The sequence below is a fragment of the Aethalodelphis obliquidens genome, unplaced genomic scaffold (genome assembly GCF_003676395.1).
Source record: "Aethalodelphis obliquidens isolate GAN/ISIS:26980383/991018 unplaced genomic scaffold, ASM367639v1 scaffold46, whole genome shotgun sequence".
Lineage (NCBI taxonomy): Eukaryota > Metazoa > Chordata > Mammalia > Artiodactyla > Delphinidae > Aethalodelphis > Aethalodelphis obliquidens.
This window is the reverse complement of record NW_020837990.1, coordinates 3,715,173-3,733,187: the sequence shown is the minus strand read 5'-3', so window position 1 is coordinate 3,733,187 and position 18,015 is coordinate 3,715,173. Positions and strand designations below refer to the sequence as shown.

Genomic DNA, 18,015 nt, shown 5'->3' with positions numbered 1-18,015 from the left:
ATCTGTAGCAGGGAAGGTTCTATCTATGGAGTCATGGGCTGTTAGAGTGCTAAGAGATCTGGGAGCTGATCTAGTTCCTTACCTGTCAAAGTGCAGCCCATGGCCCAGCGGCAGGGCATCGCCTTGGAACTTGTGAGAAATGCAAAATCTCAGCCCCCACCCCCAGACCCACTGAACTAGAGTCTGCAGGTCGACAAGATCCCGGGGGGATTCCTGTGTGCATGAAAGTTTGAGAGCAGGAATCTATTTGTTCCAGCTTTTGCCTGTATCCTGAAACAAAGCCCTTTTCCCTGGGGCGTCTGTCCACATCAGGCCTTTACAGAGCTTGGACAAGAAAACTGAACAGCTTAGTTCATTTCCAGCCTCCTAGCAGCTTTTTCTTAATGATTTTTCTTAATAATTTCAGGCCTTAGCCTGTGCTGGGGCATCGAGCTTTCCACGGTTTCATTTAAGCCTGTTTTTGTGATTAAACCTACATTCCAGAACCAAAGCTCCTTGACCATACCCCATACGAAAAATTTTAAAAGAATTGCACTCAACAGAGCCTTCTGTCTGAGGAGGGAGAGAGGAGCGATGTAAACGGAGTAGTGGACGGGGCCAGGGGTTCTGGGGCACCCAGCAGGCAGCTGTGCGGGAAAGGGGGTGCCCCAGACCGATTCTCCACACAGATGGAAGAGAGGAAGCTTCCACCTCGCTCCGGGTGGCCCTTTTCTCATTGGTGGCCGCTCCGGGTAAACAGTTGTCGGGTGTAATGTAGTGAGAGTTACAAATGGCAGAGAAACTAATTTCAATAAAGTAGAAAATAGGCAACTGATTGCGAGGTTTGTGTCACGAAGATTTCCCTCCTCGGCCTCCCAGGGGCAGGCGGACCGGGAGCTTTGCAACCAGCTTCCCGCGTGTTGGTGGGGAAGTGGGTTCACCCAGGTAGAAAGTGCTGGCGCCTGGGTGGGGAGGTGGGCAGCACAGCTGCCCGGAAGGCTGTCACTTGACCCATGCTGGGGTCTTGGCCGTGGACTGGGCGTGCCAGTCAGCGTGGAGAGAAGGAAAGTGGAAACGCCTGGTGCCCTGCATGGCGCGGAGAGTCCTCAGTCTGAGCCAGTAGAGAGCTGTGCTCCTGCGGGGGGACCCCTGTCCCTCCCCTCCTATGTTATGTGGGCAGGGTGGCAGGGAGGTTTGCCGGGGAGGGAGCAGAGAGATGCAGACGGGGGCGCTCATGTCCTGTGTTCTGGGCTCTCCTGTGACCCACAGGCTCCGTCTTCCGGGACGAGTTTGATCTGGCCATTCTCCAGTTGCAGGAGAACAACCGTCTGGAAATTCTGAAGCGCAAGTGGTGGGAAGGGGGCAAGTGCCCCAAGGAGGAAGACCACAGAGCCAAAGGTAAGGGTGTCCAGGGCCTCCCCTCCTGCCTGGAGGACCAGAGCTGCTCGTGTGGCGTCCAAATTCCAAGTAACGCCAGGTTGAGAACAAGCCTCGGAAGGAGCTGAAGGCCGGGCTGGGACTGGCTGGGCTCATCCCCGTCCCAGGGTCTTGGGCTTACTGTGTGGCATCCGCTCCCGCCCGCTCCCGAGTCCTAGAGATGCCACCCCTGCCATGCTGCCCGAGTCCAGCCACTTCTGCGCCAGCACCACCTCTTCCCATGGCCCAGGCCACCAGCACCCCACAGTCATACGATTACAACAGCCTGGGCTCCTTTTCCCATGCTGGCGCCTCTGCACCGTTCTCTCCACCAGAAGCCAGGGTGATTCTTTGTAAGACGCACGTAAGGTCGCAGCCTTGGCCTGCGCAAACCTTCCAATGGCTTCCCGTCTTACTCAGAATCAAATGAGCTTTCTATGGCCTCCCGGCCCTTCCTGATCTGTTTCCCCCTTTTCTTCCTGTTCCCCAAGCCTCCCAGCCCCCTCCCACCTCGGGGTCTGCACACTGTTCCCTCAGAAGGTCCCTCAGAGAGGCCTTCCCTCCCCACGCCACACATCTCTCCCCTTCCCTTGGGCTCTGCTTTTCAGAGCTTATCACTACCTGATAGTATAGTTTCTATTCATTTGTTTACTTTCTGCCTTTTTGACTAGAATGTAAGTTCCATGAGGGCAGGGTTTGTCTTCCTTACAGGGCTGTCCACAGGGCCTGGCACATGGATATTTTATTGAATGAATGATAAATACGGCTGGATAGAAAGCAGTCCCTGACTGACGTGTAGTTAAAGAGTGTCGAGGGTCCCTGAACACCCAGCATTTTCTATAGGGGGAACATATCCAGGATAGTCTCGGGGTACATCTGTTGTAGATCCGTGAATGCCTGTTAGTTATTTTTAGAATGCCCTTTCATTTTCAAAGTGTCCTGGCTTGCGCAATAAATCATATGGTCACCCCAGTAATCTACTGCAGCCTTGCTAAAATATGCAGCAAATTTACCTATGCACACTCGGCCCTGGGGAGGCAGCTGGGGAGTGAAATGAATGATGCTACTGCTTCCCTCTCTGCTCAGCGTGAGTGATTATCCGGGATGAGACAGTAAGGGAATGACTTTGTGTTTCTAAGGGTCTCCCTGTGCCTCTTGATCCTTTGAGGAGAGGGCTCAGGAATGTGAACCTACAGGGACAAGCCCTTTGTCGTTTGGAGGAAATGCTGCCCCTTCCTTTGCAGGAACGGTGGGAGGCCACACCATTCTTGGCTGTCCACTCCCCAAAGGTCAAAGGTGGAGGAGACTGACTGTTTGTTCAGAGAAAAAAAGAAATGGGGGAGGTACAGAGAAAAGTATCAGAAAACTTTCGTGGATTTGAAAGAATGCACTAGATGTTGAAGATGCCCAGGGCCAGTATAGGAAAGGAAACGGGGAGCGGGACATTGCAGGCAAGAAGCACCTTGAGGGAGGATGCAGAGGCAGAAATCGGTGCAGCGGGCAGGGCTGTGAGTGGGGACCGCAGGTGGTGTGGGTGTGAGAAGAAGGATTCCCGTGGGGAGATCTGGGCTGCCTAGACGGTTCGAAACCGGGAAGGTGTGGATGGCAGGATGTGCCTCCACTGCCCCCTCCCCAGAAAAAGACTCATGGATTGAAAGCAGTCTGAATCTGACTGGGCCCGAAAAGTCAAAGTAAAGCGAGATTGTTGGTAAGATAATATATGTCCGTGTTTTTCTGTGGGAACAATGAACTTCAGAGTGGCGGGAAGGAGCGCCATCTTACCAAGGAGTTGGAGGGAAACAGTAGTAGCTTTTGATCTGGAGTAATTTAAAATTTAGGGTTGGCCGAAAAGTTCGTTTGGGTTGTTCCATAACATCTTACGGAAAAACCTGAACGAACCCAATAGAAACAGAGAGGTGGACCTGGGACCCAGAGTGAAACAGGAGAAATGTCCAGGTTTCTGTTGCCCTAGAAGCCCCTGGTCGCCCTCCAGCTGCCCCTCCCCACAGTGGGTCGGGTGCCTTCCGTGATTTTGGACGGAGCCCTCAACACACTACGTTACAACTCTTGGTTTCCTCTGCCCGGGTGATGGCACCTTAGATGTGGACCCGTCTCACCCGCTTCTGTGTCCCTGGCCTCCCTACAGAGCCTGGCACATAGTAGGGGCTCTGTGGGATGTGTGATTAAAGCCACTGACTGGTAGCTGTCAAAAGCCACCAATTACTGTCCTCCTGGGCCACGCTAAGGTGGCAAATGAAACTGTGCTATGATGCTTTCGCGAGTAACCTTCACGCTCACAGCTCTCTACTCCTTTGGGTTGTTCCTGCCTCTGAACAGCTGACTGAACATATGCGGGGATGCAGGGATGCTGTAGATGCGGGAGGCCGGTGCGAAACAGGGGGTGGGCAAGAGCAAGGGCTCAGAGGGGTGCAGGGAACCCACCGGCCCCCCACCGGCCCCCCGCTGCCAGCTCTGTCTGCTCCGGGCCTCCCGCCTCTTTTCCTTACCACTAGTTGTGGATCTCCTGGCTTTCCTTTCTTTTATAAACCTGACCCTATTTGATCTCTTTGAGCCTGTTTCCCCTCGAGACTCACTACTGAGTTGATCCCAACTGTCCAGTTTCCCCTCTCATCCTTGACTCCTAAGCCCAGCCACAGGCCCTTCCCCTTTGTGCCCTTATTTCTTTGTGTTTATTTTCACCGCTAATCTATAGAGAAACAGTTGGAGGGCAGCAGATTGACAAGGATGGGGAAGACGACACAGGAGCTGGGACCTTACAGTTTTCACTCAGGGACCTCAATTTAGATTGTCTCTCTCTCCCATTAGAGATTTCACCCGAAGTCCAGTGGGCTCCCCCACGCCCCACTCTAAGAATGGGGCTCACATATTTCCCTCCTGCCCACCTATTTGTTCTGCTGACAGCCGCTAGGTTGGTTCTCTCCCCTGAGGCAGTGTAGACAGGGTTCCAGGTCACAGGCACTGGGTCAAATGGACTCCACTCCATAAATGGCCTTGTTAGATACACTGGGAAGCATCTTTAAGCCTCCGTTTCCTCCTCTGGAGAATAGAACTAGAAATAATAATGCCGCCTCCCCGGGCTATTGTGAAGATTGAACTAGATAAACCATGTTAAAGGCTCAGCAAAGCGCTGGCGCAAAGGAAATGAGAACCGATTTTATTCTAAAATCTAGGCCTAAAGAAGAAATTGAGGTCTGAATAGTACCCACAGCCACGAGTGCGCCCGTCCACTCCATGTTCCTCAAGGCTACATAGCTTTTCTAAGATGAACACTCAGGGCATTGGTTTGTCTGGTGATAGTTGTCCCCCATGGACTATGAAAATCTCAGGTGCAGGGTCTGTGTCTTATTTATTTTTCTATCCCAGTGACCAGCATATCATCTGACATTTCATCCGTATTTGATGAAAGGATGAACAAGTAATGAATGAATGGGCAATCATCTCAAGAACGTCCAGACTGGTCCTACTTTTTAAGTCTTTTTTCCCCTCAAACAGGAGCCCTGACACCCCATGTAGACCACTGTGTATCAGGCACTGTGCTGGGCTCTGAGAGTATGAAAAACAATGAGACATGGCCCTGCCCTCAAGAGGTTTAAAGAGAGGCACAGATTATCACTATAATGGTTGCCCTGTAGGAATGCTTTCATAGAGCTGGACAGAAAGTGTTGTGAAGCCCAGAGAACAAAGTGATTAATTCTTCACAATAGTCAGGGAAGGTTTACAGAGACATTGGGCCATGATGCATTCATTAGGAGTCACAGCTTTAGGAAGGTTGTGGAACAGAGTTGTCACACTCAGAAATTGGTTTGGATAAGTAGGATGAGGTTGGAGTTAAGAGGGCATTGAAAACAAGGTCAAGGCATGTGGACAGCAAACCAGTATGTCCCAAACTTTCCCAGCGAAAGAATTAATAGCAGAGGACCCTGAGTATGCATGTTTGGGGATCTGGGAACAGAGTCTAAAGCAGCCCAGCATGTTTGGAATTTCCTCTTCTGTTTTGTCCTAAAAACACATGTGAATTTTGCATCTGACAGTGTAATAGGGGCATGTGTATGTAATAGAAAAATGCTTTTCACTCCTAGACTCTAAGTAAAATCAGTGTCCCAGGAAGATGCCCTGTACACACCCCAGAGCTTTGCATATGCCTTGGCACACTAACAGCACAGTGGACCGAGTTGGAGACATTGGTGGAAGACCTCAAAGGTTCTGGAGTGAGATGTGGCCTCAGGAAAGCAGGTGCTGTGGATGGAATTCTGAGCTGTCGGTGGCATTCATGGTCCCAGGGCACAGTCATTGCCTCGGGAAGAACGGAGTCCAGTTATTGGCTTTAAGTTCCAAAAGAAGTTGTTCCAACTCAGCAGAGACAATGTTCTTAGAAGTCACGGTTTTTGATTTGCTAAAAAAGTATCACTATTTCGGAATACAGAAGGCCAGTACCTGAAGGAAGCTTTGCATAAAGCTAACACTAGAAGTTCAAAGAGCCAGGCCACCCAGTCTGCGAACCAGATAAAAAGATGCAGACCAGGAAAGGATATGTTAGAATGTGGCAGGTCCCTGAGAAGGAGCCTTGTGCCCTGCTGGGAGGGGGAGAGTGCCAGAGAGAACTCCTAGATTCGTTGGGGATACCAAGAGGTAAAGAGATTTTTGCTTACTTCTGGAGTTTGGCATGCCCCATAAATACGTGCCACGCCATGGTGGAGTGGGTGCGTGAGAGATGGCACATGGGGACCCAGGGCAGAGAGGTCCCAGGGACAGATCTGCATTTTCTGGGGCCCCAGACAAGGATATTGGAATTCTAAGAGGAATCTGACATTAGGATGGGACATCTAACCCCACCCCCATGACACATAATCTCCTTCCCAGCCCCAGACCTGAAATACGTCCAGGAGTGAAGGGGGAACAGAGAAAACACCGTATTTAACTGAATGTAAATCTGAAATTTAAAGATTTTTTTTTTTTTTGCGGTACGCGGGCCTCTCACTGTTGTGGCCTCTCCCGTTGCGGAGCACAGGCTCTGGATGCGCAGGCTCAGCGGCCATGGCTCATGGGCCCAGCCGCTCCGCAGCACGTGGGATCTTCCCGGACCGGGTCACGAACCCACGTCCCCTGCATCGGCAGGCGGACTCTCAACCACTGCGCCACGAGGGAAGCCCCTGAAATTTAAACATAAAGAAATCGCTACGTTTTTGGCAATCAGGTGGAAACAGGAGTTTGAGGTAGATGTTAGGTACCTTTATAGGAAAATTAAGCTGTTGTTTTTGCAGAGTGGTCGGCTTGGGATATTCTTCCCCATTCTACAGAATTTTAGGAAGACTGGTCTGACAGCAGAGCTCAGGATGGATGGAGAGGAGACACAGGGAAAGCAGGCTCCCAGCGAAGATGGAAAGGACTGATCAGGAGGCTTCGTTCCACTCTGCACTGGGGGACCGAATGTTCCCTGGCACGGAGAAGGGAACTGAGCAGATGAAGAGGGAAGATAAACAGTGGAAGACATCCTGCCCAGGTCCCACGTGCTTCGGAAAATGCTAGGGTTCTACCAACCAGCCGATGTTAACTTGCCTTCATGCGGTCGTCCTTGGGAACGAGAGGGGGAGCTGTATTAATAAGTGGTGATGTCCAAGAGGAGTCTGTCTGGGAGGTACTGTGCAAATCACAATAAGAACCAGGGCTTCGGCTCCCAGCCCAGCCGCAGCAGCTAGTGCCAGTTTAATGCAGTGGCCCCATTTCTGCCATGGCTGAGACCCAAACAGACTATTACTCAGAGAGACTAAAAGGCTTCCTGGCTGAATGAAAGTCCACGTGACCTCCCCCAAGCCAGGCCAGAAGCACTAGCCTGGCACTGCTTTGTCTCCCTGTGACAAATTAGCCATCGAACTTCCGGAATAAAACTCACTGCTCGAGAGACACCCCCCGTCCTGTGGCAGAAGAATAGGGACCAGTCTGGCCTGAAAGATCTCTTCCTTTAAGTCTTTCATGGTGGCCAGGAATGGAGCTGCAGGACCATGTTTTTTCTTGTGTCTCAAATTGAACAAAGGGCAGTCCTTTTCATTTGCTTTCCAAAGCAGCTTCCAGGGGATCTTTCTTTTCGTGGTTGGGATCAGTTGGCTTCCACGTGTGCCTAAAGGAGGAGGAGGAGATGGAGAAGACAGAGAGGGATGGAGGTGAAGGGAACTGTGAGGGCGGTCCTGTTCTCAAGAGATCTCTGAAACTGAGAGTGACATCAATTGCAATGTACCAGACAATGTGCAGTGCCTCACATAATCCTTTTCTACTTCATTATCCTATTAAAATGTGAGAAATTTCAAAGAAAAGGATCTGCTGCTACTCCACTTCTAACCCAGTATTACAGCTCCAGTATCACTGCCAAATTCCAGAGAAGAATCCTAACATTGGGATGATGCCACCATCTGAGTCTTTTTGTCAGGTCTTACTTGGCTCTGGTGAGAACCTCAACATTACCCCTTGGCTTCATCTCCCCGTTTCTTTCCCTGCCTATAACTCAGTGACCAGCTACCTGCATACACAGCTGAAAAACGCAATGGCAGATCATGTGGAAGACTGGAGAATTACAAAAAGAAGCAGGCTTCATTCCAAGCTGTTTCATTTTCTTCTGCCTTGTCTTTTCAAAAACACTTATTTTATTTATTTTCTCACTCAACTCCTATAAAAAGAAATATCGCTAGCCACTCACAGAGGCCAGCATCCCAATTCAAGGGGATTAGATTACCGAAGGCTTTGCAGAACAATTACCAGACAAAAAGGTAGTCGGTGAATTCCAAGGAAATTAAATACTTTTATCTTGAAAAACACAAGCTCACAATCAGGCTTCAAAGGAACATAAATACACCACCAGGCTGTGAAAATCAGGGTCCCCTTTCAAGGATGGAAAAGAGGCCGGTGGCATTGACTCACAAAATCCTTAGAGAGCAGGAAGTTTGCTGTCTGGCACGGCGGGAATGAAAGTGTAAGACATCTTAGCAAGAGCGGGGGCGAGTGATGAGGGGGGTTGGGGGAATCGCGGGACGTTTTCCTTTCTCTTTCTTCCCTGGGGGCTCAGCTCTATTATCCTGGTTCTCTGGTTTCTCTGGAGAGGGCCAAGACTGGAAACCTGAATATGGGAGTTTAGATAGTGTCTCGAAGTGATGCTTGCCGAGGAAGCCTCTTCCTAATCAAATCAGATTGACTCTGCTAAGAGACGGGGAAACTCCGGGGGAGGGGGTGCCAGAAAGCGCGATCGGGAACAGAGGTGAACCATGGCCCAGTGTGTCTGCGTCAAAGGAGGTCAGCAGTTACAAAGACCACAGCCCCACTGTGTCTGGAAAGTGAGCCAAGATTAAGTCAATGGATCATCGATTCAGACATTTGCTGTAATGTTCCCAAGGAGAGAAGGGGATTTTATAAGTGGAACTAATAGCCCGTACATAGGTCTCACTTCCCCAGTCACTGGGGGTGAGGGTGGCGTGGTCCTAGGAATGAACTCAGTCACAGGGAGCCAGGTGGAGGTCTGTTATCACGCCCCTTGCAGCATGAGGGACCATGGGGGCCCCGAGTTCTGGGGAGAAGTGATATGGGGGTAGGGATACGGGCTCAGGCTCTGGCTTCCATCTGGACCTGGTACTTCCCCTCGCCAGCCCGGGCAAGTTCCCTGACTCCAGTACCTTGGTTTCCTGGTCAGGAACATGGAGGTAAGGGTAGTGCCAATTTCACAGGGCAACTGTTAGGATTGAATTAAAATGTTTAGCCTGGTAACCTGGCTCATAGTAAATATTCATAAAGGTCAGCTTTATTTTTATAAATATTAGCTGGGCAGAGTCAGATTTATCTAGATTTCACTTCTGAGCTCTGAAGACTTTGGGCAAATTCTTGAAGTTCTCTGAATTTCCATTTCTTTAATTGTAAAATGCCAACCGTGGACTTTCTTTATAGTATTTTTAATAATTGAATGAGATAGAGAATTTTTTTTAAATGAGGTGCTTGAGCTCATATTTTGATAAATTGTAAAGTACCTCTCCCATAACTTGTGTTTTGGTAAATTGCAATATTTATCAGATGCCTCTACCATCCCTCTTCTATTCTGCATTCCTTTCTCTACCCTTCTGCCGTCGCCGTCTCCAGAACCTGCTAGGTCTAGTCAACAGATGTCATGGTCAATGCAAGAAGAAATGGCAAACTTAGTATTTCACAGTCCTCAGCAGGGCGAACATGACGATTCGCTTTATATTTTCTGGGAAGGTCATACAGGTCAGCTCACGTATGGGCACATGAAGTTGCTGTTTACAACAAATAAGTCCATGGAGATGGGCCCACTTAATGTATTTGCATGGATGTAGGTGAATGTAGCTCCGAATTAGGAAGTGCTGGAAAGTCAAAATGGTCAAAGAATCCATGTTTTTGTCAAATATGTTCAATGTGGAAGATTGCCCCAAGCTTCAGCACCTAGCGTAGTGCTCAGCTCATGGGAGCTTTCTTGAGAAAGATGTGTTGACCAAAGTCAAAGACTAAATACACTGTCCCTTGACGGGGTTGTGGTATAATGGTCTCTCCTCCCTCTGCACCTGCTCTGTGGCTCCTGTGACTCTGCCTCTTTGCTTCCCAGGCTCCCATTCAGAATGAGCTTTCCTGCATCGCAGTTACAAATTTCCACAGTGCCATCTGGAGATATGAATGGGTTTTAAGGGCTGGGCCATACGTGCACCTGAATCCAAGAAGCGATTATTTGCCAGTCAGAACGGAAGACAGAGCAGGTGGGTGGGTGGGTGGAGATTCAAATCTACTCAGAGATTCTCCCTTCCAGGTGGCCATTCTAGTTCTAGAGACAATGTTCTTCATTTGCATTTGTCAACTATCATTTGTATTTGTGGGCAATCTGTGAGTGACACACCACAGTTGGTCTTCAATCAACCAGGAGTTTGTGGGGAGAGTTTGATTCCATTTCGGTTAATACAGTCTTATGGCCAAGGCCTAGCTGAGGCTCAGAGACTCAAGTGTCAGGAGAAAATCTCAGTTTCAACGCCATCTGTCTGGATGGCTTCTGTGAGGTCCCGTCTGAAGAAGGGAAGGGGGAGTGATGAGATGACTCCCCTGCAGGTGTGGAGGGCCTTGGGGTCAGCCTGGAGGGAGTCCACATGACAGGCTCCTCTGAGTGAGGGCTCTGAGCTGGGGAAGGCATTTGACTTCTAGGAGAATGACTAACGACAGCGTTAACGGAACTGCTGCTGCCTCCTAACTCCGCTTCCCGCTCCCCGCTCCATCTGTTTCTCAACTCCGACTCTGCCAGCAATCTATTCTTGCTTCCACTTTCCAATAAGTTCCTAAAGGCACCAATGGTATACAAGCCCCGCTCCTAAGAGGAGGGGGCCACTCAGCCAGGAGTCAGCACGCTGGAGCCAACACCCGTGATTAACATGCTGGCCCTGAAACGCGAGAAGCTGGGAAAGAGAGGCTGTGGGGTGTTTCAGTGACTCATGGTTTCTACCAGCATCCTGTTCAAACCTGAGCTCCTCAAAGAAGCTTTCCCTGATCTGATCAAGATTATCCCAGCACAGATCACCTGTCCATTTATAACCCTATCCCATCCCCCCACGCCTGCCCGCGACCGCGTGTGGTCAAGTCCATGCTGTGGATCGTCCACACCACGTTCAGTCCCGCTCTCGCCAGCCACAGAGTGCAGTCTAGGCCACAGGCTGGGAGCACTGAACGAGGGCTGGCCCACTTTATGATTATTTTAAACAACATTTAATTAGGAATGAATACGTATCACAGTATGTATCCAAAGCTTTTGAGAATTCATGGTTCTGCACCTGGGATGTCCTTATCCTCTTTCTGTCAGCTCATTTTTTCAACAAACATGTATTGGGCTCTTACGATGTGCCAGGGGTTGTAGAGTTGAACGAGACATGGCTCTTCCTCTCAAGGGAATCACAGTCTAGTGGGAAATCCAGATATATAACATGAAACTAATTATTATTTTATGCAGTATTAGAGTGGCATATGTTGTATCAGAAAGCATCTCTGATCAGAAAGATCACTCAGGCAACTAGGTGGACGGTAAAGTTGAGGAGGACACAGCTACGAGCAGGGAAATCACTTTGGAGATGCTGCCAAAGTCCAAGCAAGAGATGGTGGGGCCTTGAGCTAGGGAAGTGGTAGCAGAGAGAGAGAGAGAGAAGGTAAGAAATTGAAAAGTATTTAGGAGGTAAAATCAGCAGGACAGTGCATGGAGGAGAGATAAGAGGCCAAATGCAGGGAAATGGGAGAATATGCCTCAGAGCAGGCAAAGGCGATTGAGAAGATTGGTGGAGAGCAGAGAGCAATGGCTTCATAGAAAGCCAAGAAGGGGGAGTTCCCTGGTGGTTCAGTGGTTAGGATTCGGCGCTTTCACAGCCATGGCCTGGATTCAATCCCTGGTGGGGTAACTGAGATCCCACAAGCCTCGCAGCATGGACAAAAAAAAAAACCACAAATGCCAAGAAGGGGGTGTGGTTAACAATGTCAGGTGTTACCAGAGGTCACTTAAGATTGGGACTGGAAATTTTCCGATAGGTTAGAAACAAAATGTTCGTTGGTAACCTCAGTGAGCTTGGTTTTAGTGGTACAAGACAAAATTTCATGGGATGACAAGTGAATATCGGGAGAATAAAAGTGAATTCAGACGCAATCATTTTCTCCTTTAGATACCATAGACAGACCACCTAGCGCCTAAAAGATTTTCAAGTGTTCAAAATTATGTTTGAGATCTGAAAAAAATTATTAGCTTCAAAATGCAAAAAGAAAACTGCAAATCAAATTAAGACGTGTAATTAACTATCTCCAAAATGTAACATTGTTTCGACTTCATTAATTTTTAAATTTAATATTCATAAAAACTTCATTACATTTAGAAACTTTTTTTTTTTTTTTTTTTTTTTTTTTTTTTGCGGTACACGGGCCCCTCACTGTTGTGGCCTCTCCCGTTGCGGAGCACAGGCTCCGGACGCGCAGGCTCAGCGGCCATGGCTCGCGGGCCCAGCTGCTCCGCGGCATGTGGGATCCTCCCGGACCGGGGCACGAACCCGTGTCCCCTGCATCGGCAGGCGGACTCTCAACCACTGCGCCACCAGGGAAGCCCTAGAAACAATTTTTTTTGGTTTGATTTTTCTCCTTTTGCAAACATTCTCTTGTATGAACGACTGCTGAGAAATCACAGCCAATTATACATTAACTGTTGCTTGCCACTCCATCACATCAGAAGCAAAATTTTTAAAATGCATTTAACATAAGATGTGGGTGCATTTTCTCCTACTTGCTTTCATGTGGGATGGGTCTCCAAATGTAAGCCTTTTAAGGACTGTCTTAACATAGTTCTTATATAGACAGTTTCAAAAATCTTGCCTAGGGAAGGAAGGAAAGAGAAGGGTATTCACTAGACAGAGCTGGAGGGAGAAGGATTTTGTATTTTTCTTTAAGAAGGGAAAGACATGAGTGTGTGTGTGCACTGAGGGAAAGAGTCAGTAGGGGGAAAAAGGTTGGGGAAGGCTGGGATGGTGACTGAGGGCGACAGGGAAACACTAGAGTCCAGATGGCCGAATTGGACTCGAGGAGGGGAGAACAGCTCTGCAGAAACACGAGGGGAGGTTGAAGCCCTTCAAGGGGATCCTAGTCTTTTTCTACACCAGGCAGAGCTATCCCAAGGTGACAGGAAGGTCTTGTGGTACCTCACCAGTCACTTGGAGCTCTGTTTACCTGAACAGGTGGGCATCTTTGGTATCACAGTCATCACTTCCCCTTCACTGGGGAGCCCTTTCTCTACAAGGGCTGGCTGGAGAAACTAGTTTGTCCATGATGCTCAGATGCACGTCCCAATACCCGGTTCTCACCACCCCTAAATCTGTGGCTGGACACCCCAGCTATGTCCGTGGTGCATTCCCCCTTAAGTGGCCCTTTTGTCCCCGGATGTTCCTATGGTTAAAAGCCTTCTGCCCAAATGGTCCCGGGTTAGGGGGGCAGGTGAACAAATGAAGCCCAAGCACCTTCCTCTTGGAGGATAGAAATCTACTCCAAACGCTGTGTGCCTTCCCTTAGAACTGAGTTTTTAAGTCATCTCCTCTTTCTGATTATTCACAGTAGAGGATGTTTACTCACACAGGTACCCAAGAGTTGGCTGTGTGGACCTGCAGACCAGAGTATACCATCCACTGGGTACATTCATGATGTAAGCCCTTGGAGCCATTGTAGCAGATTATTGGTGTAGGCAGGCACTGTGCCGAGCTGTGTTATTTTCAAAACCAAACAAAACAAAAAACCAACAGACAGCCCTTTGAGCCTTTGTGAGAGAAAACCCAAGGAATCGTAAAATGGCTAGGTAGGGCCATTTTTCCAGCTTTCCAAAGTGTAGGAAGCAGTGTCAGATTTCTGCTTCTGATCCATGGCTCATCTCAGTGTTGTATGAAGCTGGCTTTCCCTGACACCGACATAGCTCTGTGTCCCATGAAGGCACTGCTGGTTGAACAAACACTCAAGTGTGCAGGCATTCCAACAGCACAGGACATAAGCTTCCCTCTTGGCATTTTTCAGGATAAAAGATGCTTTTTGATTTATGAGTTTGGCTCCTCTTGAATCAGGGTTTCATGTGTTTCTGACACTCCCCTAACGTTTGGGTTTCTCTAGTACCAAAAAAAGCATCCAATTACATAGCTAACTCAGTGTTGGACACAACCATATAATTCCAGAAATATCTATTGAGTATATATGATATGCCGGGTATCATGCTTGGCAATGAGGTTACAACCAGAAACTGCCTACCTTCAAGGAACTTAGCCATACACAGTGCTTCCCAAAATACCAATTTGCAAACAAATTTTAGGCCTGGCTGGAAAAGAATCCCTTGTGAAATGCCTTTTAAAATACAGATTCCTGGGCCGCATCTCCAGAGATAGAGATTCAATATGTCTGGGGTGAGGGTTAGGAATCCATACCTTTAATGAGCTTCCCAGGTGGTTCTGATGGCAGCCAGGTTCGGGAACCACCTGGGATAAAACGTTTTACTTTCCAAGTAAGTCTGTTAGTAACACGTTGACACCATTAAGTCAATGTAATTTTTTCTATCCATAGTTTGGTTACGACAGTTGCTTTATATGAAGCAGACACAATACTAGGAAGACTGATGACATTTTTATGAAAGTGCTAGGATTTACTGGCATTTTGCTATCATGTCTCTATATGCTACATCAAAATTTCCCTTAGCCCTTTTCTAAAACTGACTGACCCTCCCACCCCAGAAAGCTTCTCACCAATCTCCTCCACTTGCATCTAGAGCCCTTTTCCCTCTGCTACTCCAGCTATGCTGCATTTTTGGTTCCGAAGAATAATTATATCTCAAGGAACATGTGTGTAAAATGTCTACAAGACTCAGGTTCTGGTCATTCAGCATTTTTGGTAGAATGATTATGTCTCCCAGCTCTTTTACACTATTTTTTGTTCGTTCTCACTTTCTTACAGGACTGGGAATGGAGAATATTGGTGGAATCTTTGTGGTTCTTATTTGTGGCTTAATCGTGGCCATTTTTATGGCTATGTTGGAGTTTTTATGGACTCTCCGACACTCAGACGCGACCGAGGTAAACCTTCTAAGGGGTATGACCTATAGTATTGGCAAGCAGGGCCAAGTTCACAGGCTCACACAGGGACAAAGGTCATTTCAGACAGAACTTGTGAAATCCCACAGGAGGGTGGGGCACCCACGGAACAGCAGCACAGCGGAAAGAATCCCAGTTCCGAGGACAGGAGCTCAGGGTTCAGGCTTCGTCACTTACTAATTATGCAGCCACAGAAAGGGCACATAACCTCTCTGGGCTTCAGATTCTTCTTTGAAACAGCCCAGCAAATAAATCTGTGAAAAATGTTTTATGAACAACGAAGACTTATACAACTATGATTTAAGATGTAGTGTTATAAGGGCAAACAGGCGAAAGTACCAGGTTACTAATGGAAACGATGGCTTTGGTTCTTCCATCTTAAGTATGTTTTTGCCTTGCAGGTAAAGCTGTTTAGAGATATCCCAATTCACGAGAGCTCCTAATGACATCTTCCTTCTCAGGGATTTTGAATAAGTTTAGTTCCCAAACCTGTGGCTTAGAAACTGGGTTAATATAAACTTCACACAGATAGAAGAGTCTGAGAGAAGGAAGACGACTTTACCCCATTCTATCTCCATTCCAGGGCACAAATCATTACACGCTATTTGCATTGTTTGGTTTTTGAAATATATTGGCCTCTGTCTCAATCTCCCAACTCCTGATCGTCCTAAAATCTCCTTCCCTAATTGACAGCTCCTAACAGCAGATAACAGTACAGAAGAGTACAGCACCCCTATAAACCTAGGCGGTCCAGCCTCATGTAGGGCTCCATTCAACACTGCTGACCAGTCTTTTCCTTTTCTGTGCTCAGCCTCTTTCCCACTTCCCAGTAGGACTTCCAAGCCATCACCCACACTCCTCACATCCCTTTGCTCCTCCATGACTAATTTTGCCTCCTGCCTCACCTGGAACTCAGGAGTGACCAGCCCCAAATTAAAACACCCACCTGAAAATTTACCCACAACTGGAGCCACCCCCAGGGCTTCTGCAGGTGTTCTGGTCATCCCTCCATCTCTGCCTTGTTGCCACCTTTCCTCAGCTCCTCTAGGATTATCCTTTTTCTCCCCTTTATTTATTTTTTTTGCCTGCTCTCTCCCCCACGTCCAAAACTATGCTCATGTTTATCCATATCTTCAAATAATAGCCATGATGCTGTAGCTCTTGCCCTACCCCTCTCCTCTTGCAAGCCCAGGTGATCCGACTGCCTCTCTCTCCATGTGCTCGCCTCCCATTCGGGCCTCACTCCACAGCAGCTGGCTTCTCCCCACCCCTTCCCCGAAAGGTCATGGCTGAGAGGTCTGACCCCTCCCAATGAACAAAACCAAAAGAGAACCCACTGGGCCTTATTGGACCTCAGTGTGGCCCTTGATGAAGTGGACCGCTCTTTCCAGAACTCTCTCCTCCCTTGCCTTGCCTGCTCCAAGCTCTCTTGGTTTCCCTCCTCCTTCCCTCTCCAGCGTTACTGGCTTTCTCCTTCTGTCCACCCCTTAAATGGCTGTGCTCTTACCTCTTCCTAAGACCTCGTTCAGGTGTTCCTGTCCCTGTGAAACCTTCCACAGTTCTCCTGCCTTCTTCCCTGGACCAGAAAGTTGCTCATTCCTCCTCCTTTCCACCACCCCTGTAACCAGCACATAGAGCACTTACAAACTGTGTGTCAATTATTTTCGTATCAGCCTGGCTACGAGACATTGCACTGCCTGAAAGTAAGGACTGAGTCCTTTGTGTCTGTATTTTCACTGCAAAGCACAGTGTTTGATACTTAGTTGACAGTCAATAAATATCAATATATGTCTTTATGTTCTTGTCACATATAATAGATCAGGCAGGTGGAGGTGTTTTTGTTGTAATTATTATTAGAAGCACAGAGAAGTTAAGTGACTTGACTACAGTTTCTGCTATTCACTAACAACCTTGGGTCTAGAATCCAGGTCTCAAGTCCTAACTCAGGCCGTGTTCCATTAGGGGATTCTACTTCTCTGTAGCTGCTTCAGGTAGAGGATCTGTGCACACTGGGTTATTCTCCCAAGAGCTCGCCAGTGGTCTGGATGTACCTTGAAAAATTCAGTGAGGAGTTCAAGCTCTCCCAACATCTAGAAAGAAGAATAAAGGCTAAGTTAACTATTTGACTATGGTAGAACAACTATCCTGTTGATAGAACGGGAAGACTGGAAGAAGTAACGTGAAAGAACAGAAAGCTGCCTCTCCCATCGTAATGGGAGAAAGTGTCCTTTCCAGCACAGAGTAGAGAAGAAAGCAGAGCATGCATGTGCTCTGCAGTATGTAGGTTTAGGTTCAAATTCTGGGTCAGCTGTTTGTTAGTCGAGTGATTTCTGGCAAGGTATCTAACTTCTCTGAGCCTCTATTTCCACATCTGTGAAATGGGTATAACAGTAGTAGTCGAGGTACAGGTTCAAGATTCTTCATCCACAATTCTGAAACCTCAAAAGCTCAAAAAGTTCCAAGCTTTTTGTAAGTTTGATGCCAATGCTTTTGGTGACAAACCTTGACTTGGACTTGTATGAGGCTAATGTTTATGGTCTTTAACTCACCTGGTGTGAACGTATATTCATTTTGCTACAGAAATATTAATGTGTTTGAATACAGGGTCTTCCCCAGAGCCCACTGGAAGTGATACATATTTTATGTGCATTGTATTACCTTGTCAAAATTCAAAATATTTTGAAACACAGCTGGACCCAAGAGTTTCTTATCAGGAGATGGCAGAGCTGCAGGAGTAGATTGCCTTGTTTTTGTTATTATAGTTATTGTTAGAACGCAGCCTTTCCAGCCATAACCAGCTGATTAAAAGAAATGAGACTCTTTGGCCTGAGAACAGAATGTTCATGGAGACATGGTTGTTTTTTCACAGGCTTGAAAGACTGACATGCGGTAAAGGGATTATTTATTTAGTCGGCTTCAAGGTCCAAATTTAACTGGGATGGATGGATGAAAAGTTCAGGGAGAGGAATTAAGTCAGTAGAAGGAAGCA

The 18,015-nt window shown here is 47.8% G+C and overlaps 1 protein-coding gene across 1 annotated transcript in view; it reads left to right on the top strand.

Moving 5' to 3' along the window:
• Nucleotides 1–18,015, top strand: part of GRIK4 (glutamate ionotropic receptor kainate type subunit 4) — a 350,201-nt gene that overhangs the window by 329,384 nt on the left and 2,802 nt on the right. The window contains exons 17-18 of the mRNA XM_027081840.1: nucleotides 1,249–1,377; nucleotides 14,890–15,008. Of these exons, the coding sequence (XP_026937641.1) occupies nucleotides 1,249–1,377; nucleotides 14,890–15,008 (248 nt within the window). The remainder of the gene's footprint in view (nucleotides 1–1,248; nucleotides 1,378–14,889; nucleotides 15,009–18,015) is intronic.